General features: G+C 43.6%; 2 protein-coding genes across 3 annotated transcripts; both read right to left on the bottom strand.

The window, feature by feature from the left end:
• Positions 1–512: 512 nt before the first annotated feature.
• On the bottom strand, positions 513–9,067 carry usp36 (ubiquitin specific peptidase 36). 2 transcript variants are annotated; one of them, XM_049745413.1, is made up of 20 exons: positions 8,952–9,067; positions 6,796–7,061; positions 6,500–6,721; positions 6,177–6,287; positions 5,248–5,350; positions 5,103–5,170; positions 4,954–5,024; positions 4,789–4,871; positions 4,608–4,719; positions 4,375–4,515; positions 4,023–4,123; positions 3,815–3,953; positions 3,369–3,737; positions 3,045–3,272; positions 2,500–2,606; positions 1,811–2,407; positions 1,461–1,636; positions 1,194–1,382; positions 998–1,113; positions 513–872 (listed from the first exon to the last, which is right to left on the bottom strand). In XM_049745413.1, exons 2-20 carry the CDS (start codon positions 7,046–7,048, stop codon positions 735–737), a joined length of 3,324 nt encoding a protein of 1,107 aa, XP_049601370.1. In that variant the 5' UTR covers positions 7,049–7,061; positions 8,952–9,067; the 3' UTR covers positions 513–734. The 2 variants fall into 2 exon arrangements, with proteins under 2 accessions (XP_049601370.1, XP_049601371.1); XM_049745414.1 differs by having other exon boundaries at positions 1,488–1,636.
• Positions 9,068–9,870: 803 nt separating this feature from the next.
• On the bottom strand, positions 9,871–13,985 carry LOC125983908 (metalloproteinase inhibitor 2). The gene is made up of 5 exons (XM_049745635.2): positions 13,729–13,985; positions 11,094–11,173; positions 10,925–11,018; positions 10,633–10,757; positions 9,871–10,459 (listed from the first exon to the last, which is right to left on the bottom strand). Exons 1-5 carry the CDS (start codon positions 13,856–13,858, stop codon positions 10,262–10,264), a joined length of 627 nt encoding a protein of 208 aa, XP_049601592.1. The 5' UTR covers positions 13,859–13,985; the 3' UTR covers positions 9,871–10,261.
• Positions 13,986–15,952: the final 1,967 nt, after the last annotated feature.

Raw genomic sequence — 15,952 nt, 5'->3', positions numbered from 1 at the left:
GTTGTAAACTAGTCTTTTGTGGTATTTGTACAGTGTCTTAAGTTTCTGGCGCAAGATGACATCCAATTTCCCCCACCACATATACAAAACAGTTGTGGTCATATGGCGATGGAATACAGTACATATGTGATGGCTTCCTGAGTCCCCGCCCATTTCGTGGAGGTGACCGGGAGCGACGAAAAAAAGTTGCATAGAGGTATATGAATAAATTACTTCGACTGACGTGAGGGGAAGATCAAGCGCAATGTTAAACCGTGAGTTGAGAAACGCCCCCTCGCCGCCATTGCAAATACTCTTGAGCACAACAGTGAATTTTAGCATTAGATTGAATATCAAATATTGTATAATAAAAAACATGAGAAGAAAATATGACATTGTGGCGTACACATGTCCCTTCCTTATGGTGCTCCATAAATTGTGGAAATCAATTAAAAGAATAAAATAAATTCTGTGGGGGAAAACTAGCCACTCAACACAGCAACATAACACAGCGGCTGATAAAAGGTATAAAATCAGAACATTCGGAAAACTAAAATATATGGAGAAATTAACTTAATTCTATTTCATAGAAAGAGATCCAGTGGCCCAGGGAAAAAAAACTGAGGCTGATGATACAAAATGGAGGTCCAGTATTATTTTTGGTGTTTGGCTCATTGAGAATCGAGAACAAAAAAAAAAAAAGGAGAGAGGGATTTTTTTTTTTTGGGGTGTCTCCATTTCCAGTCCAGAAGTTGTCAGCGACACCCGAGGAAGGCTCGCCTCCCGCCGGGCTTCACGGACCACTTGTTGCGGCGGTCCTGGATCTGCTGGAAGATGCTGCCGCCGCCGCTGCCTCGCCACTTTTCTTTCTTCCAGCTTTTTGTTTTTTTCACCTGGTGAAAGCCAGCACAAGACTCTTTTGAAAAGCTTTTCCACATCCATGAAATGTAAATATTTGAAATGAAGTTATTCCTAATGGCAGCAAGGCATATGATTTTTAAAAAGACACTCCTCTCACCTTGCCACTGTCAAAGTCTTCATCCCACTCGTCGATCACCGTATCGCTCTTGGCCAGGCGAGCATCTTGGATGGCGTCTCGACTGATAGCGGAAACCTCGCCGTCCCAACTGAGTACTAGAGCGGACCAAAAAAAAAAAATTATGAATATTTTTCCAAATATAATTCCACTCTGGTTTCTGCAGCAACTCTCTCACCGCAAGCGCCATAGGCTTTGTCCGAGGCGTTCCGCATCAGCTCCTCCACTACGTCGCTGCTCCTTTTGCCATCCCAGGACACGCCGGCACTGGCGAGGGTGCGGGCCGGGGTTTCTTCCGACACGTCACTCGCCGGTGGCCGCCGCTTATAGCCGTCTTTCACCTGGCTGTCCCAAACCAGCACCGCGGCTTCAAATGGCACAAACGTGACGCAATAACTAATCATGTCATTTTTGTTTACGTTTGTGTTTCTGTGGTTGCGCATACCGGTGCTGAGCTTGCGCGTCTTTTCACCTGCCGTCGCATTCTTTTTGGGCGGGGGCTCCTCAGCGTCTCCGTTTTGCGCCTCCGGGCAAGGCTGACTCACTTCTTTCAGCATCCTTTTCTTCTTTTTGACTTTTTTTGTGAGGACCTTTTCATCGTTCGGATCGGCCTTGGAATGGCTGCAGTTAAATGAGATATTACGGAGAAATTACTTTTTCAAAGAAATGTACCTTTTCAACTTAGCTTTGATAAAAGACTATATTCCTTATTCAGAAAGTCTATATGAGTATATGTTCCAAAAGAGAAGAGTTAAAAACTGCTCAAGTCGATGAAGACTTGATAACTCTTCTCACCTTTCTGAAGCGCCAGCTGATGAATTTGTTTGCTGCGGAGCCTCCAGCAGAATTTTATTTTTCTTCTTCTTTTTCTTCTTCTTTAACAGCACGCACTCCGCCTCATGGTCTTTCCCGTTAGTCTGACACGCCGTTTCTGCGGCGGAGTCTCGCTTCTCTTTTGGCTCCTCAGCTTCTTGACGACCGGAGAGATTCCACGTGCCGCCCTGGCACCAATCCTCCTCTTCCGGCTTGGCTGGATCCAGATGGGACGGGAGACTTTCTCTCACCGCTGTCTTCTCGCCGTCTTCTTGGTCTATTTTTCGCTTCTTTTTCTTCTTCTTTTCAGCGACGGGGTTTGACGGCGCCTCCGCAACAGCTTCCGGGTTGACATCCACCTCAGAGTGGCGCCGCTTCTTTCTTCTCTTTTTCTTTTGGTTGACGTTTTGAGTTGGGGGGCGGTTTGGTTCTTCTTGAGGCTGGTGGGAGGACTTGGGGCTCTTTTGCGCAGGAAGGTGGAAGCCGTTCAGAGATGGGCTGGCGTGCGGTGGGAGCGGCGTGACGACAGGGGAACGTTTCAAAGGTGATGCGTGTTTTTTGGGGGAACGGGATGAAGCTCTGGGAATACAATCATTGCTTTTAGTACACACACACAAAAAAAAACAGAGGGACTACACCAAATAAACTAAAAGAAGCAACAAATTCCCGACCTGTGAGTATCAAGCGTCGCGGCAAGGTGGTTATGGTGATTTACATGAAGGGAGTCGCCAGACAGTCGTCGTGGAGAATCAGTGCTGCTCAGACTCCGGCTGTGAGCCTGCAGTTATCGACAAAAATAAAAACTTGGTGGTCTAAAAGAAAAAAGTAGCCATGAATGTGACAAAAAAAGAGGAGAGAATTAAATTAAATAAAGGATGGCGGGATGGCAGGAAAAGATGGAGGAACAAAGAGGAGGGGGCATGGCAGAGAACAAATAGAAATGGTTAGAAAAAAAAGAAGGTAAAAAAAGGAAAAGAAGACAAACCATAGACTGTGTGGTTGATTAGACCGTTACATTCACAAGGGAAGAAACTTTAACGTGACAATTGAGTTCAATTGAGCTCAACAAGGAGGAATAACACATTATTGATTGTATTGATCAGAGTGTGATATTTTCTACTGCCCCCTAAGGACAGTTTAGATGTATTTAAGAATGTTCCAATGGATTCCAACAGTATTTTCACGAAAGTCGAAACAGTTCGAGAATGTGGTTCACCTTCTTGGCCGACAGCGCCAGCTTCTTGGCGGGAGGCGGGGACATGGTGCTGCCGGTGGCTTCCGCTGTGATGTTGTTGAGAGCCGGGGGTTTCATTTTGGCCGTCTTCTGCTCCTCTGCGCTGTGGGAGCGCTCCACACTCTTGGCGGGGGATGCTGTGGCGCCGGATGCTTTTCGAGGGGTGGAGGGAGCGCCTCCCGCTGGTGCACTCTTAGGACCTGCCATGTCCTGGTTTGATAGGAATGTTTTAAAAATCAAATGTGGCCCTTGGGCACATATTTTGCCCACTCTGGTGTACCTGTTTAAAAGCAACGTCGGACTTACCTTTGACTCTGTGGTGTCAGCAGAGGAGGAGTCGGACAGAGACTTGAATGAGGTAGACGCAGTGAGGCCTCTGCTGCCATCTTGCTTTTTGTCTCCATCGGTCCTGCCGACGCCGTTGTTGTTGCCGTTGCTGGACGGCGTCGGTGTGCTGCAGCGCAACTGGCTCTGTGGAGAGGGCTTCTTCAGCTTCTTGAAGGGCTCCTCGATAACCACGGGCCCGCCGGGCAGCTTGGCGGCGCCGTTGGAGGAGGACGAGGTCCAGCCGGAGAGGCGGGGCTGCGGCTGAGTGCTAACGCCGTTTCTGGCCACCGGTAGGCCCAAACCGCCATCCATGGACTGGATCTTACGCAGTTGCGCTGGCTCCAGTTTCTGTTCAGCCACGGAAACCAGATGTGTTCATCAGAAGACAAATAAACCCCGTCGTCATTTTTCTTTTCTACATGTACCTTTGTGACCTGCGGGGAAGAAAGAGGTCCATTCAGATTGAGCCTCTTAATTTGCTCTGACGAGGCGCTGTTCTTCGCAGTATGCAGCATTCCCTGTTTGCCCGACTGTCCATCTGCATTCTTCTTTGTCTCTGGGATTCTTCAATAAACACAACAACAAAGATGGTAGTAAAAGTGTTGACACTCGCAAATGCGCGCCGCTTCTTACCTCAGATAAAAAAGCACGTAGGCCTGCTGATTCAAGACGACTTTGATGTTGCTGGAGTGGACCATGGAGTCGTTCATTTGGTACCATTGTCCGTTGCTCGCCTACAACAGCAAAATAAATATGCATGTAAGGATGATTCTTTATAGACTCAAAACATTCCACAGCGCTACTGTAAACATGAGCTTAGGGCTGTCGTGCACAAGACTCACCACTAGGGGTCAGTGCACAGCAGCATCAAAGCAACCTTTCAAGATTTCTGTTAACTTGTCATGATTAACACTGGCATCTCTCAGGCTATTGTTTTGTTTAGTTTTTTTTTGGCTCATGAAGATTGTGTATGCAATGGTGGCACCTTAACGTAGCAGTAGTAGTGTCCGGCGTGGCAGCTGTAGCCAGAGTGAACCAGGACGGCGTAGAGGCCATACATGACGGGATCGCCTGAGCTCTGAGACATGTAGGGACGGATGTTGAGAAACTCTGGATAGCCAACATCCTTTAAAAAAACAAAAAAGGAGAAAAAGGAAAATATGTGAGGTATGAGGAGAAAGTATGCAGTCCTTCAATCATGGGAAATTATTTGTCGACCTTTGTTATTTTGCCTCCGCTGAAGTTGGCAAATCTCTTGAGCGAAAGCGTCAGCACATTTGACGTTCGATGGACGGTGAAGCGCTTTGTCGCTGGCACTTTCTTTTTGCACCTGAAAGGGGAGGGGCACACATCTTAAATGTGAACAGACCACAAAGTACACAGAAGGTCTTGGACTTACTTGGCACACATGTAAGCATTGTCACCACTCAAAACATCTGGTTTGACAAAAAGCTCCAAGGCTCGCACGATGTTTACAGCTTGCTAAAAAATACAAAGACATTTAAGACGTTACAAGCTGGAATTAATTAATTCTTGTTTCTTTTGTGTATTAGTTTGAACCTACCCGAATCTCCACAGCAATGTCCAGGTAAGGGTCGTAGGTGTCTGACACACTTTTACAAATGGAACATTTTACTGCAAAGAATATACAAGAGCAATAAATAGAAGATCAATCAACTAATTGTCCCGTGTGATATTTTGCTCCGTCAATACCTCTTGAGCGCAGGTAACCTCCAAAAATCTGGTGCACCAGTGTTGTGGCTTGTGTCTGTCTGTCGAGTCTAAAAATATTGTTCTTTGTTATTTAAAGAAAAAAAAAAAGATGTGGACATGGGGGGGAGGGGCAGGGGGGGCATACTTTGGGTAGCCGTTGAGACAGGCTTTCTGCATGGCGTCGATGGTGTACCGCAAGAACTCGTGCGCATCCTCCTGGCTACCGAAACGGAAATGTCGGGCGATCTCTGCACAAAAACCGCAGGCTCAAATCAACTTTCCATAAATCACTGAAATGCCATATTTTCAACTGCAAGTGGTCATTATAGCATTAAGCGGAATAAAAAAATGATGGCATCGAGTGCGTTGTTCAGAATGATCGCTTGTTAATGACTGCCCAAAGAGCGCCGTTAATCTTTTTAGAATGTCACAACAAGATACTTCAAAACAGATTTGGCACACCCTTTTCTGAGTAACCACCCGTGATGTTTTTGCAACCTCCCAACCTCCCCCTAAAAAAAAAAAAAAAAAAAACATTTACAGTCACTTAGTGAGTTTTAACAGGCTGATTGCATTAGCGCTAATGTAGCTCAGGAAGCTTCGAGCCTTCCTGAAGGCACATGAGGGAGGAGGAAAAAAAATACGAAGCTGGTCGATATTTAATACTCTCATCGCTGTATTCCCAGCAATAAGTCACATTCAGTGGGTGGAAATTCAAAATCCTTTTTGTCTTCCTAATAATTTAATACTTGTGACATTGTGTTGTTTTTTCAGGATTTTTTTTGCGCTAAAGCATCCAAGCCTGCAGTCACAAGGAGACGGAGAGGGCACACGAGGGGAAGATGGTGCGGACGGGCGGTGGTTATGGAGACTGCAGCAGTAAGCAGGTAGGGAGGGGGGGGTCGCCAGGAAGGAGAATAGTGGGGGGGTCCTTTGGGACTCCAGCACCTAAACTCTCCCCTCATCTCCCCATACGTCCTCCATTCATTCATTCTGCTCGCCGAATGTACCGCAGTGTGATGTCACAGAGTTGCATCAAGCAAAACAAATACAAAGCTACGGCGGCTGTCTCACTTTTCAGGTCTCTGATGAAGGACACGGGCTTGATGGCGTTGCCCGTGTTGGCAAATGTCTGGATGATGTGGTTCTGCATGACGCAGATCATACAGAAGCCCGACTGGTGGCCTGAAAAACACAAACATTTGTCACTGTGGTAATGACACATTTGTGTGTGTGTGTGTATCCTAAATCAAAAGTCCCCCCCCCCCACTACCACCAAAAATCCAGTTTGCCAGTTTCCAAGTCGCTTTCCTAGTCACAACGCCCTAGCTCCGTCTCTGGTTGTCATGGGAACGCAAACTGTGTAACCCAGGCTATGTTTGGGATGAAACACTCACAGACGCGGCTGTGCTCCTTGGAGAGCAAATAGTTGGCGAGTGGCGGCGTGTAGGTGAGACACTGCACGGTGGAGTTGAGGAAGCAGGTGTTGCCCAGGTTATGGAGGCCGGCCCCCACCCTGTACACCCGCTCCCATTTGAGGGTCAACTTGTTCGCCGGGAAGAGCATCTTCTGCGGCGCGGCAATGCCATCGCCTTGGCCCCCGACTGTATTCTCTGAAACTAGACAATCACATTTGGAATAAAAACAAAGCACAGATGCGCGTGTCGAAAAGCAAAGCGCTCCGTTTGGTTACCTTGCCTCTTGATTTGGGCGGGCTCGCCCACCTTCTGCCCGGGGGAACTTTCATTCCTGGGATTGAGGATCACGTACTTGTTTTTCAAGCTGTCCAGCTGATAGGAGAAACCCTTGGTGGCGGGCTCAAACTCGATCTTCTGCAAGAGGACCTTCTTGGCCGAGGAGGCCAGCAGCTTGTTCAGGTCGCCGTCATCGCCTGACTCCTTTCGACTGGGCTTTAGCGCCTCCTTGAGTTTGTCCACAATCGGCATTGTTGGACCATCACTGAAAAGAAGGGAGGAGTCAATTGTGTGGAATATGAGCCACCCCCCCAAAATAAAAATAAATAATTCCCCTTAACAGCTTTCGTGGCACCAAACAGTTCAGTCATTCGGAATTGGTTTGGATTCATCAAAAATTAACTGCCCATCAGTGCGTTGTAGTCAGGCTACTGTCCCTTTAAATACTGTAATCGCACTAAAAGCTCAGCGTGCATGTGCTTGACCACAAGCAGCGTGTACCAGTCGCCTAATAATCAGAAAGCTCGGCACGATTGTGCTCAACGTAAACATCCTCTTTCTTCGCGTCGCTCCAAAACACTACCCAACACCTAGAAAGACATCACAGAGGGTGGTGATGTCACCAGAATGGGGTGGGGTGGGGGGGAAGCAGGCCCGAACATATGCACAAGGACACCGCGACCTTCATGTGCAGCCGTTGCAGACTCGATAGGATGACACGCAGTCCACGGGTGTGAAGACGACAGCCATGTTGTTATGCAATTTAACAGTCGCCTTTTAATTGCAACCAATTGGATATTGAAGGGGCTGTAAAAGGGAAACAACAAATTGCCAAAGGCAGTAAATGGAAGAATTTTCAATCAATTGTGCCTGCTGCTTCTAAAAATGATATTCCATAATAAAAATATCTGGCATGTGTAGAATCAAGCTTGCAAAAATAAATCACTAAACCTACACATTGCAGATGATGTTGGGCAAAATAAATAAAGTTTAGTTTCTGCAGTTTAAAGCATGTCCTTGCAGCTTACAATAACGTGGCTGCCATCACAGTTTAACAAAAGCGCAGTCTGTGTTGCAAATGTGATTTTCTGATTCCTCTGGGGCCTACTTTTCAAACAAGCAACAAAGGCACATGATTTTAAAAAGCAGCATGTAAATATGAGCAACTTTATTAATATCATTTCGGATTATGTCACCAAAATACTACACCATTGCAGAAATAGGTAGATTTCATCAGGAGTGTCCGGTGTAAAAAAATAAATTAAAAAAAAGACTATGCAACTAATTGGACAAACTGATAATCATCAATCCAAAACAAAATAAAAGTTGAAAAATTAGAGAATTTCATTTAATCCCCTTGTTTGCAGCCGACCAGATCCAATGATGAAAGGCAGTTATGGATACTTGAGAGATGCTGTAAATGACATCTAGTCAAGCCTCTTTATCGTTCACAACAAAACTGTTTACATAGAGAGCTACTCCCATTTCAACCCTTAAATTACATATAAATGTTCCCTTTGAACCCTTACACGTGCTACACTCCCCAAACAAGTACAGACTCCCCAGTGAATGTCTCTCCCTTGTGGGTCAGCATATAACATGAAAACATGTTTGAGGGCAATTGGCATCGACTAGTTCCATGCACCATACGTGACACTAAAATTCGATCGTCGAGTTTGACGTAATTACATAGTAAAAATCAATTCCACCATTTAAAAATGTATATTTTATAAGTCATAGCTCATTTTCACCTCGGCTGTGTCTGTTACTTCATGACCGCGACGTGTCGGGCCACTTAGCGTGGGGTTAGCATGCTAAGTTGCTAACCCCAACCAAGAGCCAATGTCGATATTAAACGGCGTCAGAAGGGCGATGAGATGATGCCATTGCGTCCATGTTAACCCTAAGAGTCGTGTTGAGTGATTTATGTGTCGTTAATTTTGAGGAGTTGAGCCATTTAGCGTGTTTTTAAAGGACGGCGGTGGCTAAAGGCTAGCCGGCTAACCTAACGTGGCGGGGAGGGTTCGCGTTGCCCTCACTCGCTTGCTGCAATGGTTAGCGTCTCCGCGCCCAAAAACGTCGATGACATCACTCAAGCACAAACAAGGCAAAAAAAATTTTTTTTTTGATGTATAAACCTTCTTCATGGCCTCACCTTTGTAACGGTCAAAATCTTTGAGAAGGGAGAAGTCCGTTGGGCAGATGCTGCTTCTCAGTCCGCTGGTATTTTAGCCCATGCTGCATTATGAGAGGGCGGTGACGACATTGATGGGCCCCTAGCGAAGACCTATCGGTGAACAAGTCCCGCCCTTGTGTCAAGGTTGAGCCAATCAGCGGCTTAGTAGTTATTACGCTGTCAGGAAGCGACGTGACGCGGGGCCTATGCTGTTTATCATTTTCAATGATCAACTACTGGAAAACTGAAATAATGCCTTTATTTTTTTTAGAGTTACTACATTTGAGAGCCACAGAACAAGAATGAAATCTTACAAGATGTAGTGGTCAAATTTTACGGGAATCTGATTCGGGAAAATAAAGAGTACATATACATTGATGACATACCCTCCCAATGGTTACGTAACACAGCGGTACCTTGAGATACGAGCTTCGGACCGTCATCAACTTTCTACACTCAAAAAGGATAATTTCCGAAGTGAAATTTGTTAAATGTCACATTATACAGTGGCCTTCATACTTAATAACATACTCTAATGTATTAAACCATATGCAGCGTGACCGCGATTTTAAAATTTCTGATGTGCGAGATTTGGTTACCAAGGCAGCAGTGTAATTTAATCATAGAATTCCACTCAAAGTGCTTTAATCATTCTTTGCAGAGGATAAAAAATATGCAACTATTGTTTGGCTTCTGCACTGTGTACAAATATGCGTTCAATGCAATAAAAAACTGCCACACACTGTAAATGGTATGTTTGCCCGTCTGTGGCGTTTTAAGGCAATTTTAGTTTTAAATACATTTTCAATCTGAAGAAACGGTGTATTAAAATAACCTAGAATAGTTATTCACCATAATTACCACCAGAGAGCAGCAGATTTGAAGTAACCACTACAAATATTACTGTAATATTTATTAAACAAGTCAAAAAAAGTACAATATTGTTCTAAACACCACTGAAATTGGCTTCACAAACTTGTATGGAAAAGAGTGAGATCTAGTTCTCTTGACAGAATCAACATTTTACAAATAGCATATAAAACACAGGAGGGCTCAACCCTCTTTCCACAGTCACTTCGTTTACTAAAATATATTTGGCCTACCAGGAAGAAAAATAATTTGTCAGATATTAAAAACAGTAATAACATTGCAGTGACGCCTAATACTGACATGTGGATTGCTTTAATATCTGCTGAAGCAGTAGTTTATACCGAAGTGCTTGAAGACAAAGTGCTCGTCACCATGAAAAAAAAAAAACACTCCCTATAATTTTTCATTTTAAATGTGAGTTAAGGCTCTTCGATTTCCATGAATTTCTTTTTGGGGTATTCGGCACCCCGGTACCAGGCGCAAGAGCCGTCGTTTCTCTTCATGCAGGCAAAGTGGCGGGACTGGCTGCCGAAGACGACACCCTCCGTCAGGTAATCTGTCCACAAGCACTCAGCGGGGGTGCTGATGGCGCACGGGACGGAGGTGCAGTAAGTGATCTGCGAGGGCAACCAAGGTCAAAGGTCACAAACACTCATTACACAACATCTCCACAACTAAGACTTGACTTTCATCGGTAGGTGCTGCTGTTTTGGTTAGCATAAGGGCGCCACTACTGAGCAGTCTAAAGCGTAAATGCAAAAAGCGTAAATGCAAAATACAAAATTCCTACCTTGCACCCGCAGCCCATTTCGTAGCGATGCACCAGGCTACTCCTTTGCGCAGCGGTCAACTTATTCCACGGCTCGACGAAGTTGCAGAGGTTGACGTGCAGCGTTTGGTTGGACTCCAGTCTGCCTGGAATTGTGGAGAGGGCAAGAAAGGACGGTGGGGGAAAAAAAAATAATAAAAAGACATTTGTGAAAAAAAAAAACATTCTCAGTGAATGGCAATTAGGTTTAAAGCATTGATGAATGGCATTTTTATGTCTATAGTTGGACCATGGGTACAATATACATACATACTTGAGATCAGATAATCGATGCCTTTAGACAGAGTGACTCTGCACAATGGAGTGGTATAGATCAAATCAAAATTCTTGTTAGGGCCCTTGAACATCTGTTTGAAAAAAAAAGTAAAATTCAATCTACTGTGTTCATACATGCAGATACTTGATTATAATAAATATTTTACCTTGGTCTGTTTGATTTTATACTTAATGGGCGTGAAGAGGTCACCATCATCCATCACTCCCACCACCTTTGCTTTGATGACTAAAATAAATGAAATGACATTACAATAAAAATACTGGCATCTAGATTTGAGGATTTGCGGCCAAGACGGCAGCACCGCATGACTGTTTCATCAGCTGTACCCAGCCGGAATCCAAAACACACCAAGGAAGCCAGTCAGCACTTTTGAAGACTAGAATTAAACCACGATAATGCCCTAAAAAAAACCTTCCTAAAAAAAAAAAAAAATGGGGATGGGGAAATGACTCTTACTTTCCAGCTTCCTGATTTGAGAGCTTTGAATGTGAGAGCAGGGATGGAACACATCAAGTTGAAAAGTATTAAGATGATACAAATGTGCCTTTTCAGCTCTAATACAGCCAAGTGCTTAAACAAAAATAGAAGCTCAACGTGTGATTGATCATGTGACAGGAAAGAAAAGTATCATTTGATCATCATAGAGCCAAGGCAGGTGACTCATGCTTCCACGGAATCCATTTAGGGCTGCCAAAGCAAACAAGATAATTTTCTTTGACTTATCATGATTGGATTATAATAGTTGCCTCCAGAACACAGTATCTCCTTTTAAGGAGATGTGCAAAACTGACGCAGAAAAAAAAAAACCCCGAGAAGTGGACAAATGGAGAAAACAGTGCTGATGTTGCTGAGAAAGTCTCCAACAGCTCTGGCTACAATTTGCGGTAATCCTGCTCGCCTGACTTTGCAGAATTGCACGCAAACATCGCTCAACTGGCGTTAAGTAAAATATTTGAAGGGTGAGGATAATCCCAATGAAGGAAAACAGCTCTTTCAGACTGTCAGGATATCTTTTGGGAAAATTTTAAAGTCATGCAAAACTATTGCCTTTTAAATACTTTGCAGTACAAAAAAAAAAAGCAGAGTAGTTTCTTTCAAAACATGATTCAAAATAAGTAAATAATTGTAGTAATTTTTTTGTGACTTTTGCAAAGTAGAGTAAAACCTGTAAAAGATTAAAAACGCCAGAAATAGCAATGATGTACAAAACTTAGGATCATGCTATTGAAGGAATGAGGTCGAAATACAAAAAGTCCTGCCTCGTTACAAAAACAGATATGCTCAAACCTCATTGAATAAAGTACATAAGCAGACAAGTATATTCACATATTAAATAAATAAAAGAAACATTTGAAGCATATAATTATACGTACACACCAAATCAATAAAGAAGACATAACTAGACATTTTTGATAAGTGGTGATGAGAAAGGTTTTTATAACTTTATGATCTGATATATATATTTCTGAGGACTTTGAAATAACAAATGACTTTTGATATATTGCCTAAATAGCTTAATGACCCTTAAGGAACTGTGGAATGCATGCCTGATGTTTTTTCTCTGAATCATGGACACGGCCAGAGTCGTCTTGACCGTTCAGTACTTGATTGTATCTTATGTTTTGACTAATGCTAGACGCCAGTTTTTGATTACTACTGAACGCTCTGCACAGAGGGAAATAGTTTGTCTAACAAAGAAAAGATACGGTTGAATGCGGTACGACAGTGTATGTCCAAGATTGGAGAAGAATGTTCACAGGAAGGTCACGTGGAGATAAAACCAGTGGGTGCCAGAAGGAGCCACCCGAGAACTCGGCCAAAGATGATCGCCAAGGCCGAGAGACGGGATGGAAGACAACAGCCCCCTCCAAACACACACACACACACACCAACAGCCCCCCACCAACACACCGAGTCGCCCATAACCAGCACCACTCCCATGGAAGCAGACTCTCCTTCGAACTTGCCCCACCCCGAAGACTCATCGCCCATCAATCCCAGCCCACAATGTGCTACTGAATATAAAACTGATCTAACAACCTTGGACTTTGCCTTTTCTGAATGGAGACTTTCCGCTCTTGAAGGGCCCAGCGCTGTATTGTACTTTCCTGAAAACAGAGCTTTTTGAACAATAATTGTGATTGAATTCAACCAATCTGTCTAAGTCTAATTTCTGCTTCAGTGTCTTTGCCTTTTCCTAAATCTGAAGAAATCAAACGAGCACGCAGTGAGTAAATTGGATAACAGGTGATTGGCAAAGGCTTTTGCCGTGAGGCGCAGATAACGCGCTCCCTAAATTGTGGACAAAATCCAACACTATCAAGTCTACTTAAAGTGGAAACAAATACAAACGTAACTGATGCACATGAGAGAATATTGACAAAAAATACATTTGCATTTTATATTTCAAACATGTGTAAAACCTCTGCCATGTTCAAATAAGGTTTGCGCATTTTCTTTGGAAATGCAAGAAAATATTTTGCAATTCTCTTTCTGACGTTGATTACACAATAGTGCTTTTGGCAGTCCGGAACAATTGGTACATGTCTAATTTAAAGCTTAGAGACGTCTTAAAAGTTATTTAGATGTCAAATCAACGTACATTTATTATGATGCTAAAGTCTTGAAAAAACATCGTGTCGTCATCAATCAACGTACATTTACTCTAATGGCTTTCAAGTCTGGAAAAACATTAGTTTTATCAATCAATTACCTCAAACATATTACGTCAGGGTATAATTCATTATGGGAAAAAAACTACATTTAAGTTCAAAACTTACCGACATCTGCACGGCAAAGCGCCTGCTGCGGATGCGCTGCGCCACAGGTGCAGGCTTGTGCTCCTGCTTCTAACAGCCACAAGCACAGCAGCAAGAGGGGCAGCACGAAGCTCTTCACCGTCCAGATCATCGTTGACCGATCACAACAACAAACTAACCAAAAAAAAAAAGAGCAAAAGCTTTCAGTTGTTAAAAGGGTTTCTGAATGGCTGGTCTGTTCGCTGCACAAGGCGGGCTTGTTCTGCTTGAGTTCACGTTCTCGAGGCTCTTTTTATGGCTGTCGAATCCGCCCCCAAATGACGTCATACACTGTTTGTGACTTTTTTTTTCACATTGTCATAAAGCACGCACGCATATACACGCACGTATGCGTGCGTAAAAAACGTTTCTGAGGAAACATAAAAGTGAAGAAACATAACTGGTAAATACGATGAAACGGAACCTGGTGATTAGATAATGACTAATGTGCCCACTGTGGTCAGGAGATCACTGGCGGAGCTAGGGGGGGCTCGTGGGGGCACCTGAAATATGCTTGGACACCCCGCACCCTCCACCCAGGGGCCGTCTAGACTTTGACTAGAAAAGGAAAGTCAATAAAAGTATTTTATTGAATTAAATTAGTCAAGTAAAAGGGAAAGACTTGTTCATTGTGTCCTTGAAAAACAAACTTGAGATTGAAAGGTCTGTGAGGCATCTTTACAGTAATGAGCTAAAGTTAGCAGGCCAGCTCATGCTGGCTTTGCGAGTACATGTTTGTCCCAGCATTACCGTAATGGACATTTCCAAAACAACTTTTTTAGAGCATGTCTTCACTGGAAAGGACAGTGGTGGCTATTAGTGGGTGTAATTTATCCACCCCTATCCTCTCATTAATTTGTCACATTTCTTTATTCACACCTTAAATAGGTTCTTCTGAAAAGAAAAAAAAATGATCGTAAAACGGGATTTGAGAAACACAGTGACGAGAAACCTATTTGCGTCACCAAATGACGATGATTTATAATTACATGTCCAGATGTGACATCAATGCCTAGAAAAATGGTGGTGGTAACAATCAACTGAATGCCCCTTAAAAGAAAAAAAAAATCACAGCAACAATGTAAAAACTATGATGCCGAAATATGTACATGGCTGTGACAAGCGCTGAGTCAAGTGGTCTTTAACGACTTGATGGATGTGGTCAGACTCTGTTATTAAAAATACCACCGGCAAAACGCGATTCGAGATGACATCATCGTAAAGTTGAATAGATTCAATGTGGGGGCGATTCAACTGAACCCGGCGCACCTTCTGGGAAGGGCTCGTGGTGTTATGGTCAAAATTCTTCACGTTCTTTTCCCTTACTCACGCAAGGTAATTGGCCTTTTGTTGGAAATTTGACTGCGGAGTGGCTTTTTGAGAAAATGGTCATCTCAAGCAATTTTGCTAAATTTAATCAGATTCATAAGTAGACTAACACTAGGCGTCAAATCACTGTCTTTGTCATTGGGTTTTGGTTGTTGTGTAGCTTTTGAACATTCGACACATAAAGCTGACCATGTATAAATAAGACGACGAGTCTGTTTCTTGCTTCCTGACATCATACTTGGCTGCCTACTGGGTTTCTGGCCACCCAGCGGTTTAAATACTTTTATTATTTTCCGCAGTATTACCAGTGTTGTAAGGCATAATCTGAAAAACAGAAGAGACAGGAGACGTCACGACAAAAGGCTGGCGCAGGGCTTCCATGGAAAAAAGGGAATGTTCCCATACGCACGAAATTTTGTAAGACGACATGACTCGTTGGTCGAGTAACAGATGTTGGCTGCTGAAAGAAAATGGGAGGAAATGACACATGAAAAAAAAAAAAAAGTCAGAATATACCTTCTTGGGAATTCGAGGGTTACCAGAAACCTCTAAATTGACCAAAGTCTGAACCATTCCCGGCATGCCCTCAGCTTCGGGGTATTCATTGCATGACCTCAAAAAAATCATCGGAAACCCTCAAGAATAAAAATAAAAAATTCGAAATATCATGCCGCAATTGTTCCGTATTGTTCGTCAGCAAAATGTCCACCGTGACCTCAGGAGACGTCGGTTTACGCAACCGGTGCCCCCTTGACCGTTTCAACCAGACACAAATCAGGAAGAAGAAGATTCACTTCCTTCTTTTGAGTTTTCTTTCGAAGCTTGTGTTTGCCCCCATGGAAATGGTCAATTGTGACATTCTGTATTTGTTAAGGTC

This window comes from Syngnathus scovelli, chromosome 16 (genome assembly GCF_024217435.2).
Source record: "Syngnathus scovelli strain Florida chromosome 16, RoL_Ssco_1.2, whole genome shotgun sequence".
NCBI classification, from domain to species: domain Eukaryota; kingdom Metazoa; phylum Chordata; class Actinopteri; order Syngnathiformes; family Syngnathidae; genus Syngnathus; species Syngnathus scovelli.
Note: the sequence above shows the minus strand (reverse complement) of the source record. Positions and strands in the feature narration are given on the sequence as shown.

What these genes read in the sequence shown, in the direction of transcription:
- usp36 (XM_049745413.1), bottom strand. Translation starts at nt 7,048, where the DNA reads ATGCCGATTGTGGACAAACTCAAGGAGGCGCTAAAGCCCAGTCGAAAG. An exon ending in CAAGGAGCACAGCCGCGTCT is followed by an intron (nt 6,288 to 6,499) that starts GTGAGTGTTTCA and finishes TGTGTTTTTCAG; the next exon opens with GCCACCAGTCGGGCTTCTGT. An exon ending in TGTCTCAACGGCTACCCAAA is followed by an intron (nt 5,171 to 5,247) that starts GTATGCCCCCCC and finishes CAATATTTTTAG; the next exon opens with ACTCGACAGACAGACACAAG.
- LOC125983908 (XM_049745635.2), bottom strand. Translation starts at nt 13,858, where the DNA reads ATGATCTGGACGGTGAAGAGCTTCGTGCTGCCCCTCTTGCTGCTGTGC. An exon ending in ATAAAATCAAACAGACCAAG is followed by an intron (nt 11,019 to 11,093) that starts GTAAAATATTTA and finishes TTTTTCAAACAG; the next exon opens with ATGTTCAAGGGCCCTAACAA. An exon ending in AAATGGGCTGCGGGTGCAAG is followed by an intron (nt 10,460 to 10,632) that starts GTAGGAATTTTG and finishes TTGCCCTCGCAG; the next exon opens with ATCACTTACTGCACCTCCGT.